Source organism: Fringilla coelebs (assembly GCF_963513975.1).
Source record: "Fringilla coelebs genome assembly, chromosome: 7".
NCBI lineage: Eukaryota > Metazoa > Chordata > Aves > Passeriformes > Fringillidae > Fringilla > Fringilla coelebs.
In genome coordinates, this window is record NC_140035.1 from 20,222,600 (window position 1) to 20,242,015 (window position 19,416).

The 19,416-nt window shown below is 48.5% G+C and overlaps 1 protein-coding gene across 1 annotated transcript; it reads right to left on the bottom strand.

Annotated features, from left to right (window-relative positions):
• Positions 1–3,081: 3,081 nt before the first annotated feature.
• DLX2 (distal-less homeobox 2) lies at positions 3,082–4,546 on the bottom strand (the record flags this gene model as incomplete). The annotated part of the gene is made up of 3 exons (XM_084209558.1): positions 3,082–3,563; positions 3,836–4,023; positions 4,222–4,546. 3 exons carry the CDS (start codon positions 4,544–4,546, stop codon positions 3,249–3,251), a joined length of 828 nt encoding a protein of 275 aa, XP_084065684.1. The 3' UTR covers positions 3,082–3,248.
• Between the last annotated feature and the right edge of the window lie 14,870 nt (positions 4,547–19,416).

Sequence of the window (19,416 nt, forward strand, 5' to 3'; positions counted from 1 at the left end):
CCCCGTCCCATCGGACAGGAAAAGAGCAGGGGAAAACAGGTTACAAACACACGCATATCTCTGTACGTATGCATCTGCGGTGCGCGCGGGAGCTGCTGCACCGCGCCTCTGCATCCGCTGCCGCCGCCGACCCCCGCACGGTGTGAGCCGCATCTGGCATGCGAACAGCGGGGGAGATACGGACCCTGGGAGGGCTCTGGGAGATACGGGGATGCTGAAGGACGAAAAATCCCATCGCATACGCCAGGTGCGGACAGCCCAGAGAGGACTGCTACCAGCAGACAGCAAATAAATAGTAATAAATAAATAAAAATTACTAAATAACAGAAAGAAAGCGCAGAGGCTCCAGTACTGGGTGTGGTGTGCTCTGCTCCCGAGCGCTGCTAGCGTTCCCCCGTTGGGCAGGTCCCGGACCCAGGGACCCCACGTAGTTGTCGGCATTCTGCCAGACCCCACGGAACCGAGCAGTACGTCGCACCGCAATGCTACATCGGACTGGAGACACTGGGCCAGGAGAGACCGGGGCGCAGATGTTTGGGGGGAACTTTATTTAACTGCGAGAAACGCCTGTGAAAGCGGTGTGGCGGAGGGACAGGGAGGGAACGGGAATCGTCTCCGTCCCGATCGTGGCCCGCGCCCACGGCTTCCTCGTGCATCCCGGACGACCGATTTAGCAAAACTTGTCACCTGCCAAAGGGGTGTATCCCACTTTCCCCCCGCTTCCGCCACCCCCCGTCGTAGCCCGCGGAAACACCGCGCTGCCGGGAACACAGCTCCTGCTGGACCACGGGGGCGTGGGGCTCCGCGGCGCTGCTCGCCACGCGTGCCGCCCCGCTCCGTGCTCGCCGCCCCAGCGCTTCGCCGTCCGCCAGCGGGGAAGTTTCTTCTCCCTGCTCAGAGCGGGCGATTGAGGCCACTGCCACCAGTGACCCGCGGCCGGCAGGAGGGTGAAGGAGGGGAGAGATACGCGATGATTCGGCCCTGCTGTTTCTTGGGACGGCTCTGGACTCTCGTCCCAGTCCTCGCCGCCGGGTCAGCGCCGGCACTGGAGGGCAGCTGCCTCTTTCCCCTTTGTCTCTCCCACTCCCTCCTCTCGCTTTCTTTGCATCCGACTCCCGTCTTCCAACATCCCCCCGTCATTCTTCGCTTTTCTTCACTCCTCCTTCGACCCCCGCCTCCCCTTGCCCCCAAGCTTTCCCCAAGCTCTCAGAAACAATCTGCCCTCCCGCTTTCCTCCCTTCTTTCCCCCTCCCTCTTTTCCCCCTTCTTTCCCCCCTCCTCCCGACGTGTCTCCTTGTGAGGCCACCCCCCTCCGCCTTCCCCGGCCCCGCCCGGGCTCCTCATGCCAAGGCCTCTCTGAAGAGCCTCGGTCAGGCTGGCCATTCCCGACCCCGGGCAAGCTGGCCTGAGCCTCCTTGTCTGCAATGCGATCTTCATCACGGGTCTCTCTCTCCGTGCCCTCTCCAAGAATGGCGGGGTCCCCGTGGTGATGAAGGCCAGAGATCCCTTCTTTCACCCGCTTTTGCATCTCCGGCAAACAGTGCCTCCAGGGATGCAGCCCGCAGGGGTATGCCCTCAGGGTTACAGCTTGGGGGGGCACAGAAGGGGCGGCCCCGAAGGGTGCAGCAAAAGTCATAAAGTGAGGTTCAGCTCAGAGGGGGGAAAGGGAGCGTTCCAGAGGGTTACATCCTGGAGGGGGTCCAGCCCTCGAAGGATACATCCCATGAAGATGCAACTTGGACGGGCTGCTGCCTGGAAAGGGGTTCAGCCTGGAGGGATGCTGCCCGTACGAGGTACCTCCCACAAGATTTCAGCTAGGCGGGATGAAGCTGAAAGGCTGCATCTCAAAGGAAAACATATTGAGGGGTCCGGTCCTCAAGGGGCACATCTCAGAGAGAGTCCAGTCGGTGCCCCCAGCTCTCGAAGCACCCCAGAGCGACTTGGGGCAGCCACCAGCTCTGGCTCAAGCAAAGATCCCATGCAGGGAACCAGGTTACCGGCCTGGTTGCCATTGCCGGAGGGGTAAGGCGAACTGCCCCTGGGTCAGGGTTGCGCCCGAGGAGCAGCTCCGGGACTACTACGAATCCCGGGCACGGCCCTGTCCCAAACCCCTCCGGACAGCCAAGGGAAGATGGGAGACGGCAGCAGTCTGTCCCGGGTGAAATGTCTCTGGCGCCAGCAGGCGGGAGAGGGGGAAGGGGGGCGGCTCTGGGCTGCTGCAGGCAGCGCTGAGTGATTCATGGCCTCGCCAAGAAGACTGTCAGGGGCGAGATTTTATTGTAGACGGGAAAGAGGGGAAGGAGGAGGGAAGTTGCAGGCTTGCGCAACTGTTACAATGGGGAGGGGGTGGAGGGGACGCGGCTCTCCCTCCCAGCGAACGCCCGGGTCCAAATCGACACCCTCGAATTTCCCCCTCCCCCAAAAATTCAGCGCGGGCACCATGGAAACAATAATTTATTTAAATACTCTCTGCTTATTGTAAAAGAAACATTAATGAGTGTATAAGTTTTCCATAATAAATAACCAAAAATACAGTTGTTTTTTTTTTTTTTCCCACGACGCTGGACATCAAACAGATCGGGGCATGTCAGTGGCTAGGTTGCCGGCGGGGGAAGAGCGGAGGGGGAGTGGAGAGGAGAGGTCGCTGCGGATGGAGCCCGGCGTGGGGAAGCCCCGTCGGGGTACGAAACCAACCCGGAGGCAGCGCACGGGCGGGAGTCGTTCCGGCACCGCCGCCTGCGACCAGCCTCCGCCTCCGTCGGACGCCTTCGTTCACGGCTAAAACGGATACCTTAAAGACGGGAGGATTCTGTTTTAAATCTACATATAAAAATTATTTATCTTTTTCTTTTAATCGTTTTATTTTTTAATCCCCAACATCAAAGTGAGGTTATCCGCAAAGGCACCTGTCAACTTTAAAAAAATAAAAAGTAAAGTTAACCAGAGTTCTGCACCGATGGTTTGATGAAAATGCCGGGGAAGAGGAGGAAGATAGACGGAGAGGAGGGAGGGAGGTGAGTACTTGTTTCGCAGCGTGGTTGTTTTCACGGCGGGAGGGAGAGAGGACCCCACGGGGCCGAATGCACAGGGGCCCCACCGCGGCAACGGGGCGGGACGGGGAGCGGAGCAGTTCCTCTCCGCCGGGATGGCCGAGGCCGGAGCCAGGCTTCACCAAAACAGCAGTGCTGCACGTCGGTGCCCCGCGGCTGCCGGGCGCGGCCCGCGGGCTCAAGTCTCTACTGCAGCGCCTAGAAGATGTTGCCGCTGCCGTGGTGATGCGGGGGCTGTGCCGGTTGTGGAAGGGGAGCGGCCGCTGGCAGGTGCGCCGGGCCGGCGGGGGCCGGCGGGTACCACGAGTAACTACCGAGGAAGGCGGCGGCGGGGCTGGGGCTCGCGGTGCCGGCGCCGCCCGCGGTACGTGGGTGCGGAGCGAAGTCCCAGGCGGGGGGCGAGGAGGGAGACGGTGGCGAAGAACTGCGGCGGGGAGGCGGCTCCGCTGGGATCTCTCCGCTTTTCCACATCTTCTTGAACTTGGAGCGGCGGTTCTGAAACCAGATCTTTACCTGCGGGGAAAGGGGCGTCAGGCGGCCGCTGCCTCTGCGGCGCCTTCCCGGCGCCCAGACCGCCCGCGACGGGGCAGGGACGCGCAGCTTTCGCAGCCCCGAGCACTCCCGGCGCTGCCTCAGCGGCGCTGCCGCTTCGCCTGCGCTCCCACCCCAGGCCGTCGAGGCGCCATGGGCCGGCCTTCCTCCCACGCTCGCACCCAACTCCGCGGAGGGCGACAGGCCCCGGCGGGGCGGGACGTGCCCGGGACCCCGCGGCGGAAGAGCCTTACCTGCGTCTGGGTGAGGCCGAGGGAGGCCGCCAGCTCCGCTCTCTCGGGCAAGGCGAGGTACTGGGTTTTCTGGAAGCGCCGCTGCAGAGCCGCCAGCTGGAAGCTGGAGTAAATGGTCCGGGGCTTCCGCACTTTCTTCGGTTTCCCGTTCACGATCCTGATCTCCGGCTCGCAGTCTTCCTTCTCTGCTGCGGCAGAAACGGCAACCCCAGTGAGGCGAGGCGTCCCCGCCACCTCGGGCCCTGCTCGGAGCTCGGCATCACCGCCCTCCCCGTCGGGGCGACCCGTCGGGAACGAGCGCTCTCCCGGCCCACCCCGTGTCCAGAGCCCCGATCGCCTCCTCGCCAGGCTCACCGAGCCGTCCCCCACGCGGGGCTCGGACGTACCAGAGTCGTTGTTGGCTGGGGAGGCCCTGCTGCCGTAGGGCCCGTAGGAGCCATAGGCGCCCCCGTAACCCACGTCGTAGGCGGCCTTGGCAGAGTAGGGGGCGGTGCCGCCGCCCGCGTAGGGGTAGGAGCTCACGGGGCCGTAGGGCGGCCCGCCCGCTGCCCCGTGCTGCTGGTTGGTGTAGTAGCTGCTGTCGGTGGCCGTGGAGACGGGCAGCGTGGGGGACTCCTGCGGCTTGTGCAGGCCGCCGTGCTGGTGGTAGCTGCCGGCGGAGATCTGGCTGGTGTGCATGTCCGGCATCAGACTATCCAGCACCCCCGTCATCCCGCGCCCCCGCCCGCCGGGGCACGGGTCGCCGCCCCGCGGCCGTCCCCACCGGGGACAGGCGGTCAGAGCCGCGCCACCATGCTCGCCGCGCTCCGCCGGGGCGGTGCAGCCGCGCTTCCGCCGCCGCCAGCGGGACAGACTCTGCGCGCCGCGCGCCGCTGGGACGGCATTTAACACCGGTCACGTGGCGCGGCGTACGTCACCTAGCAACAGCCAATGCGGAGCCCGCCCGCGCCGGCGCCCCGCGGGCTCGCGGAGTGCGGGACGGGAGCGGCGCCGGGCGTCGGGACGAGCGGCCGCGGGGTCGCCGGGAACCGGGACCTTCCCCGTCCTACGGCTCAGGCTGCTGCACCTTTGGTTGGACGGGGCGGTCCGATCCGCACTAGCGAGAGCTCGGGGCCTCGGCTCAGCCCGGCCGCTTCTGCCGTTCTGTGTCTCTGTGTGTGGCCCCGTCTGGCTGGCATCCCCAGGGAAAGATCCGCGCATCGGTCCCCCCGTAAGCGGCATCCCTAAGCGGGGGCGCCTGACTGCGGGTGGAGCTGGGCGGCCGCATTTGGGGCCCCTCTTAGTTACTGCGCCCCCGGGAGAGCATGCACATCGCGGGAGATCAGTAACCTGCTCTCTGTGCTAGAGTGGCAGAGCTTTCCAGTGAAATCTCCGTAACATTACACGCGGAGGGGCGACATTCCGCCTATCAGACGTGTTTTGTACAGCAGTTGCTGACGGCGCCCACGGGGCGTCCTTCCACGCGGCAGCCCCCACCGGCGGCTGCTGCAGCCCAGGCACAACGGCGGGGCCGGAGGTGCCAGGCACCCGCGAGCAGCCGCCTGTCTCCCTGCCCTGTCCGCTGGCGGTCGCACCAAGGCCGTCGCGGCTGGTTGTCAGTCGGGCACGGCGGCGCTGCCCTTGGCCGCCCTCTGCCGGGGACAGCGCCGCGGGGCAGCAGCCGGAATGGTGTCTCAGGTGTGCTGAGTAGCGCTTCGGAACTGGTTTTTACTCTTTTATGTTATTTTCCTCGCACGACTGTCCCGCCGCGGAGCCGGGCCGCCTGCCAGGGAGCGCGTTCCTTTCGCTGGGAGAAGGACCCGCGCTGCCTTGCGGGAGTCTAACGTGTGTTCAGCACGGGCTGGGAGGCGGCCCTGGTGAGAGGGTGGCTGCAAATGTTACCGCAAAAAGCTGATAAAAAGATAAAAAAAAAAAAAAAGAAAAAAAGAAAAAAAAGTGTCCCCCGCCGTCGTGTTGTTTACAAGGGCCGGGGTACGTGGCGTACCTGGCTATCCCCGCGCGCCCCGAGCCCGCCCTGCCTCGCGAGCCCGCGCGTGCCCCCTCAGGCGCCCTCCTCGCGCTCGTCCCGCCTTGCTCCGCCCGGCGGGGGCCGCTCCCTCGTGGCGCTGGTGCCCGGCATCCCGCCCCGGGCCCGCCTCGCCCCGGCCTCGGTCGCTTTGAGGAGGACTGTGTCTGGAGCCTGATTCTGGAGTCTGTGCCTGCAGGGTGGCGGCGCTGCGGCGAGCGCAGGTGCGCGGGGCTGGTCCTGGTCGTCTGCCAGCGGCAGGTGGGCCCGTGAGCGGGGCTGCGGGAGGTGGGCGCTCGGTTGAGGCGGCGGTGAGCCCCGGGCGCGGGCTCTGCGGGAACCGACGGGCCCACAGCCCGGCGTGAGAACGCCGGAACCTGGCGTCCGGCCCCGCTGGCCAGCGGGGCCCGGAGCAGCGGCGGTCACGGAGAGAGCTCGGTGCCCGCAGCAGTGGCTCTCATGCTGCTGACGCTCCCACGTATGGCTGGTGCTTCGTGCAAAAGAAGACCGCTTTCTGCAATCGGCAGTCTGATCCCAGGACATCTTTGTAGGACTGTTTCTGTCCATCGCTGGATGAAGGCCGGCAGTCTGAAAAAGCCGCTGGCTGGCACGGGAGAGGGGCAAACAGCGTTTGGTGTCAGCAAGCAGCAGGACAATCAGCTACCCTTCATTAGTCACGTTTTGAAGTGTGTGAGATAGTTAAAAAAATACACAGGTGAAAGGACACTTCATATCATACTGAGGATTTAATAAAGCAAAGGACTTACTTGGGAATTTGTCTTGCTATATGGCAATTTTTTTATTTTTAAATGAAATTAAATAGTGTTATATAGCATGTACATGGTGATCTGTACAAAAAGTAAAGGGCATGATTTTATTTTGTTTGCCCCAGCTTATATGAATAGCCTTTCTTGTGCAAGTTCCTCATAAGTTGATGCAGGGCTCACAAATTTAAATGATATTGTCAAATGATAGTTGCTCCAAAGTCTTACAGGTTTGTTTCTGCAGTTTGTTTTGCCTGTGTGGAGGCACTTGCTGGACTTGCTGGAATGCCCACTGGCACTTATTCTGCATTTATTCACATGACTGATCTTGTCGATCTGATTTTGTTATTTCTAATTTACTTGAACTTTTCTTGTGAGGTGGTTGTTTTAAACACCAACTTGTATAAATAAAGGCATGATTAATGGAGAGATGACATCAGGCAGCAGGAAGGAAGGAGAAAGGCTTATTTTAGGTGAGAGATGACTTCCATGAATGTTTTACAACACACTTCTCTGAATCAGTCAGTTTTATCAGGAGTTTTAAAAATTATGGCATTAGGCTGGCCCAGTGTTTATGTGTTTTCATGTTCTTGTGTTGAGCTAATCATTTTAATTCTGCTTTTTTGTCCTTGCTATGGGAATTGAGAGTGTGACATGGCTGGGTAATGAGAAGAGACACAGAAAGACTGGGGAGTGAGGGAAAAATTGGAGGAGAGTAGGAGTGTTTTGTGTACCTGCTGTTAATACTCTGCAGTCCTGCTTGGTTTTGGTGTAATAGATCATGTGTTATTGTTTATATCCCCGTGAGAAGGAATGTTTGTATGATACAAAATATACATCTTACACACATTGGTCATTCAGTTGCACACGGGAGAAGGATGCTTGCCTTCTTGCTGCAGAGTAGTTCAGTGGTGAGAAGTTTTGGTCATGAAGTTTATATGAATATACAGCACTTACTGCTAGAGGCAATAAAACAATTGAGCTGGCTTTGTTGTTGTTGACTTGTTTGTTTTAGAAGCATCCTCATGCTGACTGTGGACATATTTAGTTTATGAAATATGGTAAACACGGTGTGTATAAACACAAGAGAGGACCATCAGTGTTCAAAATCATCATCTCCAGCTGATCAGCTTGTATGAATTTTTAAATTTTTTTTTAAAAAGGCAGTTGTATATGATTCATAGAAATGGCTATGGTAACTCCAGACTGGTATATTTTGTTTAATTTTTTAATTAACTATTATTCCTATGATTCTCTTCCTGAAATAGACTTCAACTGAGAAAAATGTGAAAACACTTTAGGGCTGGTATCCTGACTCTATATATGTGGTATAGATTTAACCTAAGGATCAATGGAACAAGTTGTTACACAGTGTTTTATCTCAAGTTTCACTTGAAAAGAACAGCACTTAACAGTAAGACTGAGGTTAATTTTTAGTCTGCTGTATTATTAAATATTATTTTACCCATTAGGATCCCCTTTTGGCCAAACCATTTCACTTACTTCAGCAAGAATGTGGTGAATCCTAAGAGATGGGCCTATTATTTCTGATAATATTGCACAAAAGTACTTGGACAGTAGTCTCAACTGCAGTGTCATGTTAACGAGTATGGACTTCTTTCCATGGCTAAGGGAAATGCCTTTCAGTGGATTTATAGTGATATAATGCATGGTGTAGTCCTGAGTATTTGCCTTAATAATTGAAGAGTAATATAATCATGTGCCAGATGAAGCCATGAGGAGGGTTTATGCTTTCACTGTACCTATGAAATCTGGTATTACACTTGAGAGTGATGGTAACAGTTCAGTCTTCCTTTTCTGAGGGATTAAGTGTATCAGCTTTTGGGAAATTGTACGAATCTTTTCAACACCCTTCTGTAAGCTTGCTACCTGCTGTGCTTAGTTTCAGAATCCAGCATTATCATTTTCCTCTCTAAAAACTGTTTATTGTCTCATTCATCTGTACATCAGATTACTTCATTCCAAAAATCACATAACTCTTCTGAGAAGAATATGCCCCCTTGTGTGGCTCCCTGAGGATTCCTTTCTTAGCCCCTTGTTGTAAACAGCTTATACAAGCGTGACATGAGACATGGGTTCTGGAAAATCCTTTCAGAGTTGTTTATTAAGCTGTCTTGGTCTCAGATTATCTTTCTCAGTGATGATTCACTGGCAGCTCAGCACCTTTCTTCAGCAGAAATCTTAGCAGACTGTAGCACAAACTGTGACTTTTAATAGTGGATTAGGCTGGTGTTATTTAGCACAGGTGTTTCTCACTTGTTTCCTTGTACAGCGTTGAGGAAGTGCACAGCCTGATGCATTGGGGTGAATGTCTAATATCAGCACATTCTTGGTTCTAATAATTGCTGCAGATGCTTGGTGTGGGAAGGAAGGTCTGTGTGCAGAATGTGAAGGCAGTAGAGCAGCAATCCTTGTGGGTTTTGGGAATAAAGCAGAGCATGCCCAAACAGTCCCTCTTGCCTCCTTTAAGACTGAAATTCTACCTTGTTCTGCAGTAGGGCCCTTGGATGTGTTCTGATCATCTCTGGGGCTTCCAGTTTTTTTTTCTTTACCAGATGTAACAAAAGTAATACTACTAACAAAACCCAAAAACTATGGGCTTTTTCATGGTGTGTTTTTTTTTTCCTTAATAGAATGAGATTGGTAGAATAGCTAGAAACGAATCGTTTCAGTACTGTTTTGTGGGAATGTTAACTGGCCAGAGGCTAGGCAAGTGGTACAGGGCAGTGCTTGTGAGCCCACTTTATAGTGAATTTGAGCACACTCAGGTTCAGCCAATAGGAAAATCTTTGTCAAAAGTGTTTTGTGTGTGAATATTTAGATGAAACAAAAGCTTTTAGTAAGTGCATGCATGAAAAATGCTTTCAAGATGAATCATTAGATAATTTCTAATATTGCTGTAGATGGCAAGTGTGAGAGAAGCTGAGAGGCGTATTTTGTGGGAGCAGATTTAAGCTGAATTGATCAGTTGTATCATTTTGAGCTCTTGTTTTGCACAGGTAGTAGAGAACGTTTTATTTTTCCTTGACTGTAATGTCTGTACAACCTTTACCTGTGTAGTCTAAGTGCAGTTTAAGCAAATTTCAGCACTGAGAATAACCTAGACTGCTTTGGTGTTAGCTTAAATGTGATTATTTTAAGGATTCAATTTAGTGGACAGTGGTGTTTGGAGCTCAGAAATGCTACATCACCTCAGTGTACTGGATGAATTTTGATTAGTAGTGCCAGTGAACTGTCTGAGGTGTGGAGTGTGCTTTCTTCTGCAGGATCTTGTTTGAGCTGACACCTCCTATGACTGGCAATAATAAAGTCTGTTCCGGATGGAAAACATGAATATCTTGCTTGGAAGGATGAGATGTGTGTTTTTCTTTAAAGAAGATATGTACAAGAACAAATCTTGTGAATGGATTATACAGCTGCAAAATACTTCGGACAAGTAGAAATGATTTAATTGCTCAAAATTGGAAATTTAAAAGAAAATCTTCTTCTTTCCAGTAGTGAGAAAATATGAACATACAAACCTTAAAAAATAATTGCCTTTGAAGTTATTATTTTTTTTTTAAGTGGTGAAGTAAATGTGATCAGAAATGAGTGTGTTGCTATGAAATTGACTGAAGTCACAGCTGTCCCATGAACTGGCTGGGAGACCTTTTCTTCAGGCTGTGTAGCTGAAGTCTGTTGTTTAAATATGGAAACAGCAGGAGTTTTAGGCAGTGAATTGTCTGTGAGGAGTGCTCAATCTCATAATCTGCACACATATCTATCTTGAAACTGCTCCTCCTTGGAAGGAAAGGGGTGAAAGGAACTGTGTTCAGGTTCATAAGAGTTACTGGCCTTTTGTTTTCTTGGGGTTGCTTCACTTAGGATATCGGCAGGTGATTTGCACATGTATTCATCTCATAGTATTTTTCCTGTTGGCAGAATGCCTAGATCTGAGAAGTACATGCCTTTTATGAACGCTGCTGTAAATCTAAATAAATTAAATTAGAATGTTGCTTTTTACCTGTATGCATGTCTCTCGGGGGTTAGTGTTGTCACGTAAGGAGCTCAAGCTGCTTAATTTTTTTTTTATTTTCAGCTTGGAAGCTAAAGAAAAGATCTAAGAAGAAAAGATCTTGAAAGCGGAGAGAGCAAAGCAACTGCAGAGATAAAGTGGTAGGTGGGAAGTTAACTAAGTAAATTCTATTGCCTTCAGGTGCTCTTGTGACTCAGTCCTTATGTGACTTTGCATGTAATTTGCAAAAGTAGTTGAAAAATGGATTAAGAAGGTGAATATTAACATGTAAAGAATCGAAGTGGCCACAGGGTGTCCCCACTGTTCCATGCTGATGCATCCTGACAGGCCATTTATCCTGTGGTACAAAGCTCGATACACGTCTTAAATATGCTATTTTATATGTTGTACGTTTTAGCATTTGTTTTTATATTTCCAGTGCTTATTTGTCAGGGCAACCAATTAACATTCAGTCTGATGGAGGGAGAATGGGAAAAAAGAAATTGCTTTGCTTGGTTTGCTTACTTTAGGTCTGAGTTCTCTTTTAACTTCCAAAGATTGGATGTGGACAAGACTTGATTTTTCTGAAGTAACAGTTACTCATTACATGTGAGTGTAGTTTGGTTACTGAAATTAGAATGAGAATTTATTCAGAAAGATAGTTTTCTGTCCACTTTTAAAGGCTTGCTCCAGGAGGTCTGCTTTTTGACCAAGAAAGTGAAGTGACATACTTATCTAAGGAATTAGGAATTGTCTGAACAACATTGGTGGCATCAAATTAAGGGATGAAAGTAGAAGTAATGTTTTTGGGCTCTTAGGGTAGATGACTTTAGATATTGTTTAATTTAAGCAGAAGGGAGGTGTTCTGCACAATAAATGCATCCAAGTAGGAAGCTGGTGCAGGGAACAGCGACAGTAGTAAAACTTACACCCTGGCTTCTGAATAGTATATGTGTCCCAAAACTCTGAATGTACAGTATGTGATGGATCAGACTGTAGCTGATACTGCACAAGGATATGTGCCCCACTCCTGCAAGTGTTCAAGGCCAGGGTGGACAGGACTTAGCACAGTCTGGTCTGGTGGAAAGTGTCCCTGTCCACAGCAGAGGTGTTGGGACTAGATCATCTTTAAGGTCCCTTCCAACCCAAACCATTCTATAATTCTCTAAAAAGTATAAAGCATAAGGAGCTCTGTGTTAAGGCTTGGACTTCATATTTTGCTAAGACCGTGCTGTTACATGGAAGCTGATGCTTTCCTGAGGAATTCTTTATAGCTACATTAACTATATCCAGTTGCCTTAGGTTTTCAGCACCTCTTAAAATCACAAAATGTGTTTTTAAGTCAGATAGTGTTTGAGATGAGGAACAATTACGTTTTGCTGGTAGCCTGTTGTGCCTGAAAGTCTATGCGGTGAGTCTTAGTACTCTTGGTACAGACAGATGCGTTCACAACGGTGTTTTTCACATGCATGTGGCCATTCAGACTTCCAGGAAAACCTGAAGAGCAAACTCTTCTTTTTGTAAGTTTGGAAAAACTTACTGCTTTGGTTTGTCCCTTCTCTTAAACAAACTTCATACTATTGTAACAAGATGGTTAATAGATTGGTGCTTTCTAAATGTGCCCAGTTGGCTGCACTGTAGATTCATAAATGTTGCTTTAAATTCCTCCTTCTCATGGCTTGTTTCCGAATTAGTACTTCACCTGAGCTTGAAAAACTTTTAATTTCTTGGGTTGTTTCCAAAGTTCTGGTACCACATCTGTGAGAACAAGACTTTAGAAAATCCTCCTCAGAAGAGCATAAAGGTCTATAGCTTTTTCTTTTATACAATATGTTAAATACAGAATTTGGGAAGGTCTTGTTGTTGTCTCTGTGTCATTTGCAGCATTCTTTTGGGCAAAAAGCATTTTTTTTGGTGCTGAAGCAGTTCTGGAGTTAGGGTAGGGAATTTGTGAGCTGGGTGCAGCCACAGGTGCTGGCATCCCATGCTACTAGGGCTCATCTCCTTGTCATGCTGCCTATGGCCTGGGTGAATGCATAGATGGGGCAGGAGCCAGGGAGGAGACTCCCATCCAAAAGTTGCCAAGGACAGCTCTGCACTATGATCCCTGTTACTCAATGGGGCCCACTGCTCTGGTGTCCACCCTGGCAGTAAATGGAACCTGTGGGGACAAGTGTGGCAAAGCCAATGGGACTTGTGCACTGTGGGGACATTAAGGGGTGGGTGAAAGGAGGTGAAGAAAACTGCTCTAGTGGAATGTGTCCCTGCCTGTGGCAGAGGGGTTGGAACTAGATGGTCTTGAAGTATCCTTCCAACCCAAACCCTTCTATGATTTCTGGCTGATCTCCAGTAGCTTCATAATGCTGTGACCTCTTCTTAGGTACAGTAAAATTAAAGCAAGAGCAAGGCAGTCACAGATCTCTAGTATGATGTCTACCAATGTGTTGCCAAGCAAAGATCTGGACCCTAGCTGATTTGAAAATTGTTTCAATTTGATAGGTTCTAGCAGTTCTACTTGTTTCCTATCTCTACCATTGAATATCATAAACTGGGAATTATGTTTCAGTAGAGATTACACATTACATATCTTTATTAGGATAGAGCATACCTATCAATTTATGGATTACTTCATTAAAATATTCTATTATTATTACATATTGCTCCGTCAAACAATGTATTAACATTAAAGATCACACACAGAGGAACAGTGTTTAGTGATGCATAGCATTAGCAAACAGCATTACTTGGCAGTCTGACCACCCAGCTTATAACAAAGGCTTTGCCTTTCACATCAGTGAGATCTTTGTATTGCTGCCAGCATGCTTTCCACAATACTGCTTCATGGTTGTGTAAAACTTGTGAAAGGAGAAGACTTAGAGAAATAACAGACTACGCCATTATGCATCAAGATTATACTCTATTTGTCATAAATAATGTGCTAAGCACTGGCTAAGTCATCAAAGAGATGATGTGTGTGAGTGGATGGCTGTGTGTTTAACTTCTTCCTTGTGTTCCTTGGTGTAATATTGTTTTAGTTGTTGAGCCTGAGTACTTTCACTAATACGTGCTCTATTTAGCTACTGCCAGTTTTGACTGAGCACAAGCCACAGTGAGTAGAAATTTTCTAAACTTGTTTTTACTTAGCTATCTGAGAGCTAATAAAGTAGTTTTATCCTTCTTACTTGGTATGTTTAAGCAGTTTCCAGATTACTTGGATTTATACCTCTGAAATGTGCTTGATCAAGATTGGAAGGTGACAGTTTAAACAAATATTTTAATTCAAAAGAAGTCTCTTTTTTAAAATTAAGTAGCTTCTTCTCTATTATATAGGTGTATAGCAGTTTCCCTCTTTTTCTTGTGCCTTTCAATGATAGGTTTACTTCAAATACACCTTAGTTATTGCAATGGAATCAAAGAGATTGTGATATGTGTCTGCATAGGAAAACCAGTGTCTTGCCTTAAAGCCTGCAAGAAAATAATTAATGACTTCAGCTATAAAAACTTAAAAGCAGTAATTTCTCCAAACCACTTTATTTTGTCTGGAAAATCAGGAGTCTGTTTTACAAAATAGTCTGGAGAGTTAAGGGAACTTACAGGTCATTCAAACACTCTAGTGCTACCCTGAGAACAATTAGACACCATGACAACTTTATTTTCAGGTAAAAAACCCACAGTTCTTATTATCAATGAGCATTAACACCTTTTATCTTAGGCAAGGAATGCTAGCATATTAGTATTACAGAGAAAGCTCTGCAGCAGAAAATAATAGCTTCCTATTTCCTCTACAACTTAGATAGTGGTAGTATGTATATTTACTATATTTATTATTTGTATATTTATGTGTTCTATGAACACTTCAGTTTAACTGCACAGGAGACTTTTGAGGGCATTTGTTTCTTTCTTTGGATGCTAAGACTTTGTTGATTTGTTTTTTATTTATTTTGTTACTGCCAGTCAGTCAGTAACTGTTGAAGCTGATAAGCAGTACTCAGCAATCAATAAGCTTGCTTTCAAGGCTGACTGAGGTGCTGGTAGTAGTGTCTGTCAACCCCAGCTGTTGTCTGTAACACCAGTTCCAGATTTTATTTTGGAAGCCTCAGATGAAGTCACTGCATGACTACAAAGAGCAACAAGTGAGAAGAAATAAAATTCTAGGATCCTAATTTTTACACTTTAAGAAAATAAGGAATCTATAATCTACAAAAATGTGGAATGAGAGCTGAGAAGAAACAAAGAAGCTGCAGTAAACTGAAAACAACAGCAAGTGAATTTAGAGCTGTGCTCAAGGGTTAGGGGGTTTGCTGACTTTTAGACCTCTGCCTATTAGGTCATTAATGCCTAGCTTCAACCTTTGATCTTTCTGCAATTCTGGAAGCTCTCTTCATTTTTTTCCAACACAAGGCCAAAGTTGTGTGATTACAATGAGGCTGTTGTACTGAACATCCCACATATGGATGCAGCACAGAAGACTGAGAAGTGGCTTATGTTGCAAGAATGCAACCATCTACATTGTAAAATGTATATGAATCTCAAACAGACTTTATTATGTGATTAAGGTATAATTGTTCTTGTTTAAACGGAGCTTTTTTTTCAGGAGGGAAGTTGCACCTCAGAACAAGATGAAGGAATGATAATCTGAGCTCTACTGTGACACATTAGATGGAGAGGAAGGGGCTGTTTGTCAAGCCAGGACCATTGGGGAGCAAAGCTCTTGGAAGACAATAAGGAGCAGCAGCATGACACTACCAAAACCTGGGGCCAGCAATGCTGAAGTATAATGCAATGAAACTCAGCCACCCTTGCTGTTAACTCCCAATAATTATGCCTCGAAAAACACCAGAGTTGATGAATTGTGCACAGCAGATTAATTAGAGACTTGGCTAATTTGAAATTACGCATATCTCAGGGAGAAGCATGTCCTCTGGGGCAGGGCAGGAAACCCTGGATGTATGTATTTCTTAAGAAGTGTTCCCCTGTTTAATTTTTAGGAAACATTTTCTGTTGATATTTGGGTGAGTTACATAGTAGTTTCTTTAGTGGTTTCTTGGGTTGCCATGCATGACAACTTTCCCTGTTGATTTTCATGGGCCAGATTCTTGGCCGTTTCAGGGTATCATTGACCATTCAGGAGCATGACTGTAGATTTGGAATACAATACAGAGATTGTAAACACCATGGCTTCCCCAGTGTCTTTGTGATTGTTCTGATTTGTGGAGTAGGGTCAACGTGGGAACTCTAGCCCCTTTCCTGAAGCTGTGAAAGAAAAGAACTTGGAAATACCTGTATTGCCTGATTACCCAAAGCTACCCTTTTACATATTTGCTAACATGTTGCCCTTTCCTACTTGTATGGAAATGCCCAATTTTTTCCTAGCTTTGCTTTTATTCTAGTCCACCACCACTGACCATCTGAACCATAGGTCTAGTAAGCTAATTGTTTCCAGAGCACAGTTTTTGAGCTACTTGCCAGCTCTGACTGAAGTACAGACATCTCGTTGGTGTTGGAGCATCTCTTCATCTTCCTCCTCATCTGTATCTAGTTTGGATGTGCCGTCCATCTGTCCCTCCTACTGCCCTTGTGTTACTCAGAGAGCCTATCCAGGAGTAGTAGATGAAGCACAGAATCATGGAAACAGGAGCTGTGTGTTCCTTGTTCACAGAGTCTTGGAGCATGTTGGGGCTGACTCCAAGGCAGACTCATTCAAGCTCAATCTTGCCTTTCAGGCTTAACCACTGGCAGGCTCTGTCTTGTCCCACATACCAGCACCTGGACTCACATGGGGTTATGGAGGAGAATCCCAGGATATCTTTGCTGTAAACAAAGATGTAACTGTGGAGCCAAGTACTGAAATGTTGTAGGCTGGAAGTGCTGTGTAATGAAATTTCAGCCAGTTCAGTCCGGTGACTTTGAATATTTTTATTTTTCATTTTTAAGCATAAAACCCAAAATAAACTATTATATTATCTTTCTTGGCCACTATCTGACACTTAGTCTAGCTACCGAAGTACTTAGCAAACAAAACTGACAAAAGGTGTAATGAACTCTAATTAGAAGGAATCTTGGGACTAGTGTAAGCATTAATAACAACAGGAAAGTTATGGAGTCGCATTGTAATTGGGGGATGGTATAAGACATATTACTATTTAAATAGAAAAAGAAAAAAAAATGAAAAAGCTGGCTTTCTTTGAAATCACACACTACCAAATATTTTTCTATTTAGCAATTATACACTTTTCCAGTATTAAAAAAAGAGCATGACAGCATAGTGAGGCTTCCTGTTAAAATGTGATATCTGCCTGCACAGTCAATAGGCAGAGTGTATTTACCAGGAAATTACTGACAATCTTCCTGGAATATGACAGATGACCAGTCCAGAGTCAGCTATCACTGAGATTCCTGGTAAATGTAGACCTCTAATAGAATCCAGTAATTGGAGATATGTTTTAATTAGCTTCAGCTCTCTTTTTGGGTTCAAAGAGCTGGATTAGTGACTTACCATTGTCAGTTGGAGAACTTAATTTACATACTGTTTCTTGCTGTGCTCATTCTGAAGAATGAAACTATTTGTTTCATGTTGTTGTTATTTGAGCACTATCACTTAAGCAGGACATCAGTACCTGACAACGTCGCATTAAAAAATTAATGTTCTTAAACAAAGTTAGGAACCCACAGCCCTGTGAATTTGGCTCATCTTTCTGCAGCGTTGCTGTGCAACTCTATGTGCTTATCCTTGACTACACTAGGTTTGATCAGTGTGAGTTTGCAGAAATAAATAGCTAGGCCAGTGGGGTCAAATTTCTTGTGGAAACTGCTGCTCTGTTGCAGAGACTGCCAGTTTTTTTTCAGGAATAGAGGAGGCAGATGGAGCTGAATATGGTAAAAATCTGATATGTTTAGCGTTTGGGAATAGTTTTATATGTGTACATTTTTAAAAGTTTGTCATGGTATAGACAGCCTCAGTAGGACTCAGTATGTAAAACTGCAGTCAGCGTGCCTTGCCTGTGCCATTCAGAACAAGTAAAGCAAGTTTGGGCCCTGGAAATCAAGAGCAGGCAGGATGTTCCCTTTGCAGGAAGAAGTATGCCTGTTGCTCTTAAAACCCAGAAACTTGAGTTACTGAGCCCAGCTAGTCTGCTGTGTGGGTGGGGATTTGGACTATGGAGACACTAGAGGTAGTGTTTCTCTTTCTTTTTAGTTTTCCACTGCTTAGTGGTGCAAAGACACTCCCCATATCCTGAAGCTGGCTGTGATCCCCCAGACATCTTAGTCCTGTGTTTGTGCTGCAAAGGGCAAATCTGCCTAAGCAACTGTAAAGTCATCCCTGTCCTTTGAATTAGTAATGATTAGTGCTGAGCATTCCTGTGCAAGGTGGGGTGAGGGAGGGAAAGGCAAGTGGGCCCAGGACACAGCCCACGTGCTCAGCTTGAGCTGTCTCTAGTGAGACTAACCCTTCCAGCATCACTGCTGCTTACTCTCATATTGGAATAATTACCAATATAGCCGGATGGGATGTGTCCGGGCTTGACTAGCCTCTGCTGCTTGACCAAAAGGCGGCAACTGTGGTGTTTTCACCTCAGAGACACCTCTGGCTAAGCTGGATGCTGCAGCTGGGCACTAGAGACAAGTCCAGACACGCAGAACTCTGGTTTACCTCTGCTGGAGATGCTTGAAGGTGAGGTGAAGGAAAAGGAATCAGGTTCTGTTAGAGGGTTTTGATCCAAAGTTTTATTCCGACCCACAAGATTCTGAATCCTGTAACAGCTCTAACAGAACCTCTTGAACTGTGTGGTTGCTGGCTCTTTTAACCCCGGGGAGAGGAGGAGGGAGGGGGTAGGGATCCCACCAACCAGGTGCAGGGTGGGCAGGTCTCAGGTGAAAGGGCACCTGGGTGGGCCGATGGCCCCCAGGGATGCCAGGCATCTTTTGAACTCTGCCAATCACTCCATGCCCTTCTGGAATGTCAGGACTGACAGACAGCACTCAGCAGGGGTCAGGGTGGGGGAATGGAGAAGTGATTGGCACCTGGGAAGGATCGGGATACCTGAGACAAACTATGATATCACTGCAACACTCTCACACTGCTGCTCGCCCTTAAATAGCCCATCTACTTCTCTGGCCTTGTGTGGCTTATTTCCACTTCATGTCATGTGTCTTGTATGCCTGAGTACAAGACTCAGGGGCACTTGAAGTCTCTCACAGCTTGGCTGCAGTCACATTTTCTGTCTGCAGTCACATTTTCACCTCTAAACTCTCCCCAGGACCCATGGTCAGGCATATTGAGAAAGTGTTAATAAATCCATAAAGGAAGTCAAATTATATGAGATGAAGCTCGTCCTTGCACACAAACACCTCAGATTCATGGTCACATTGACCCGGCAGAACCTAGCACTGTGTCTGAGTGAGGTGGTCTGGCTGTCCTGGTTGCTCTTTCTGTCTGCTGTACTGACCCCTTCATGTGTTGGCATAAATGTACTTGTGGTAAACTGTGCATACAGCAGAGTGGCTTAATAGTGAAATGACAGTCTTGGTGCCCTTAAGTAGTGCATTTCTGTGTGCAGCTGGCATGCACGGAGTTACGTAAATCTTAAGGTGTGTTCAGGAAGCAAAGTGAGACAGTTGTGTGGCTTGAGGCATAGGACTTAGTTTTGAGAAATGTGTTGCAATGTTTTTGAAATGGAGGAAAAGGGAGAATTGGCCTTTTTCCCCCGCACTGTGGTCCTTCTGACTTGGAAATGTGGGTTTGAGCTGTAAGGGTTGATTTGAAGATTTCAACACTAGCTCCTAAATCCCACTCTAT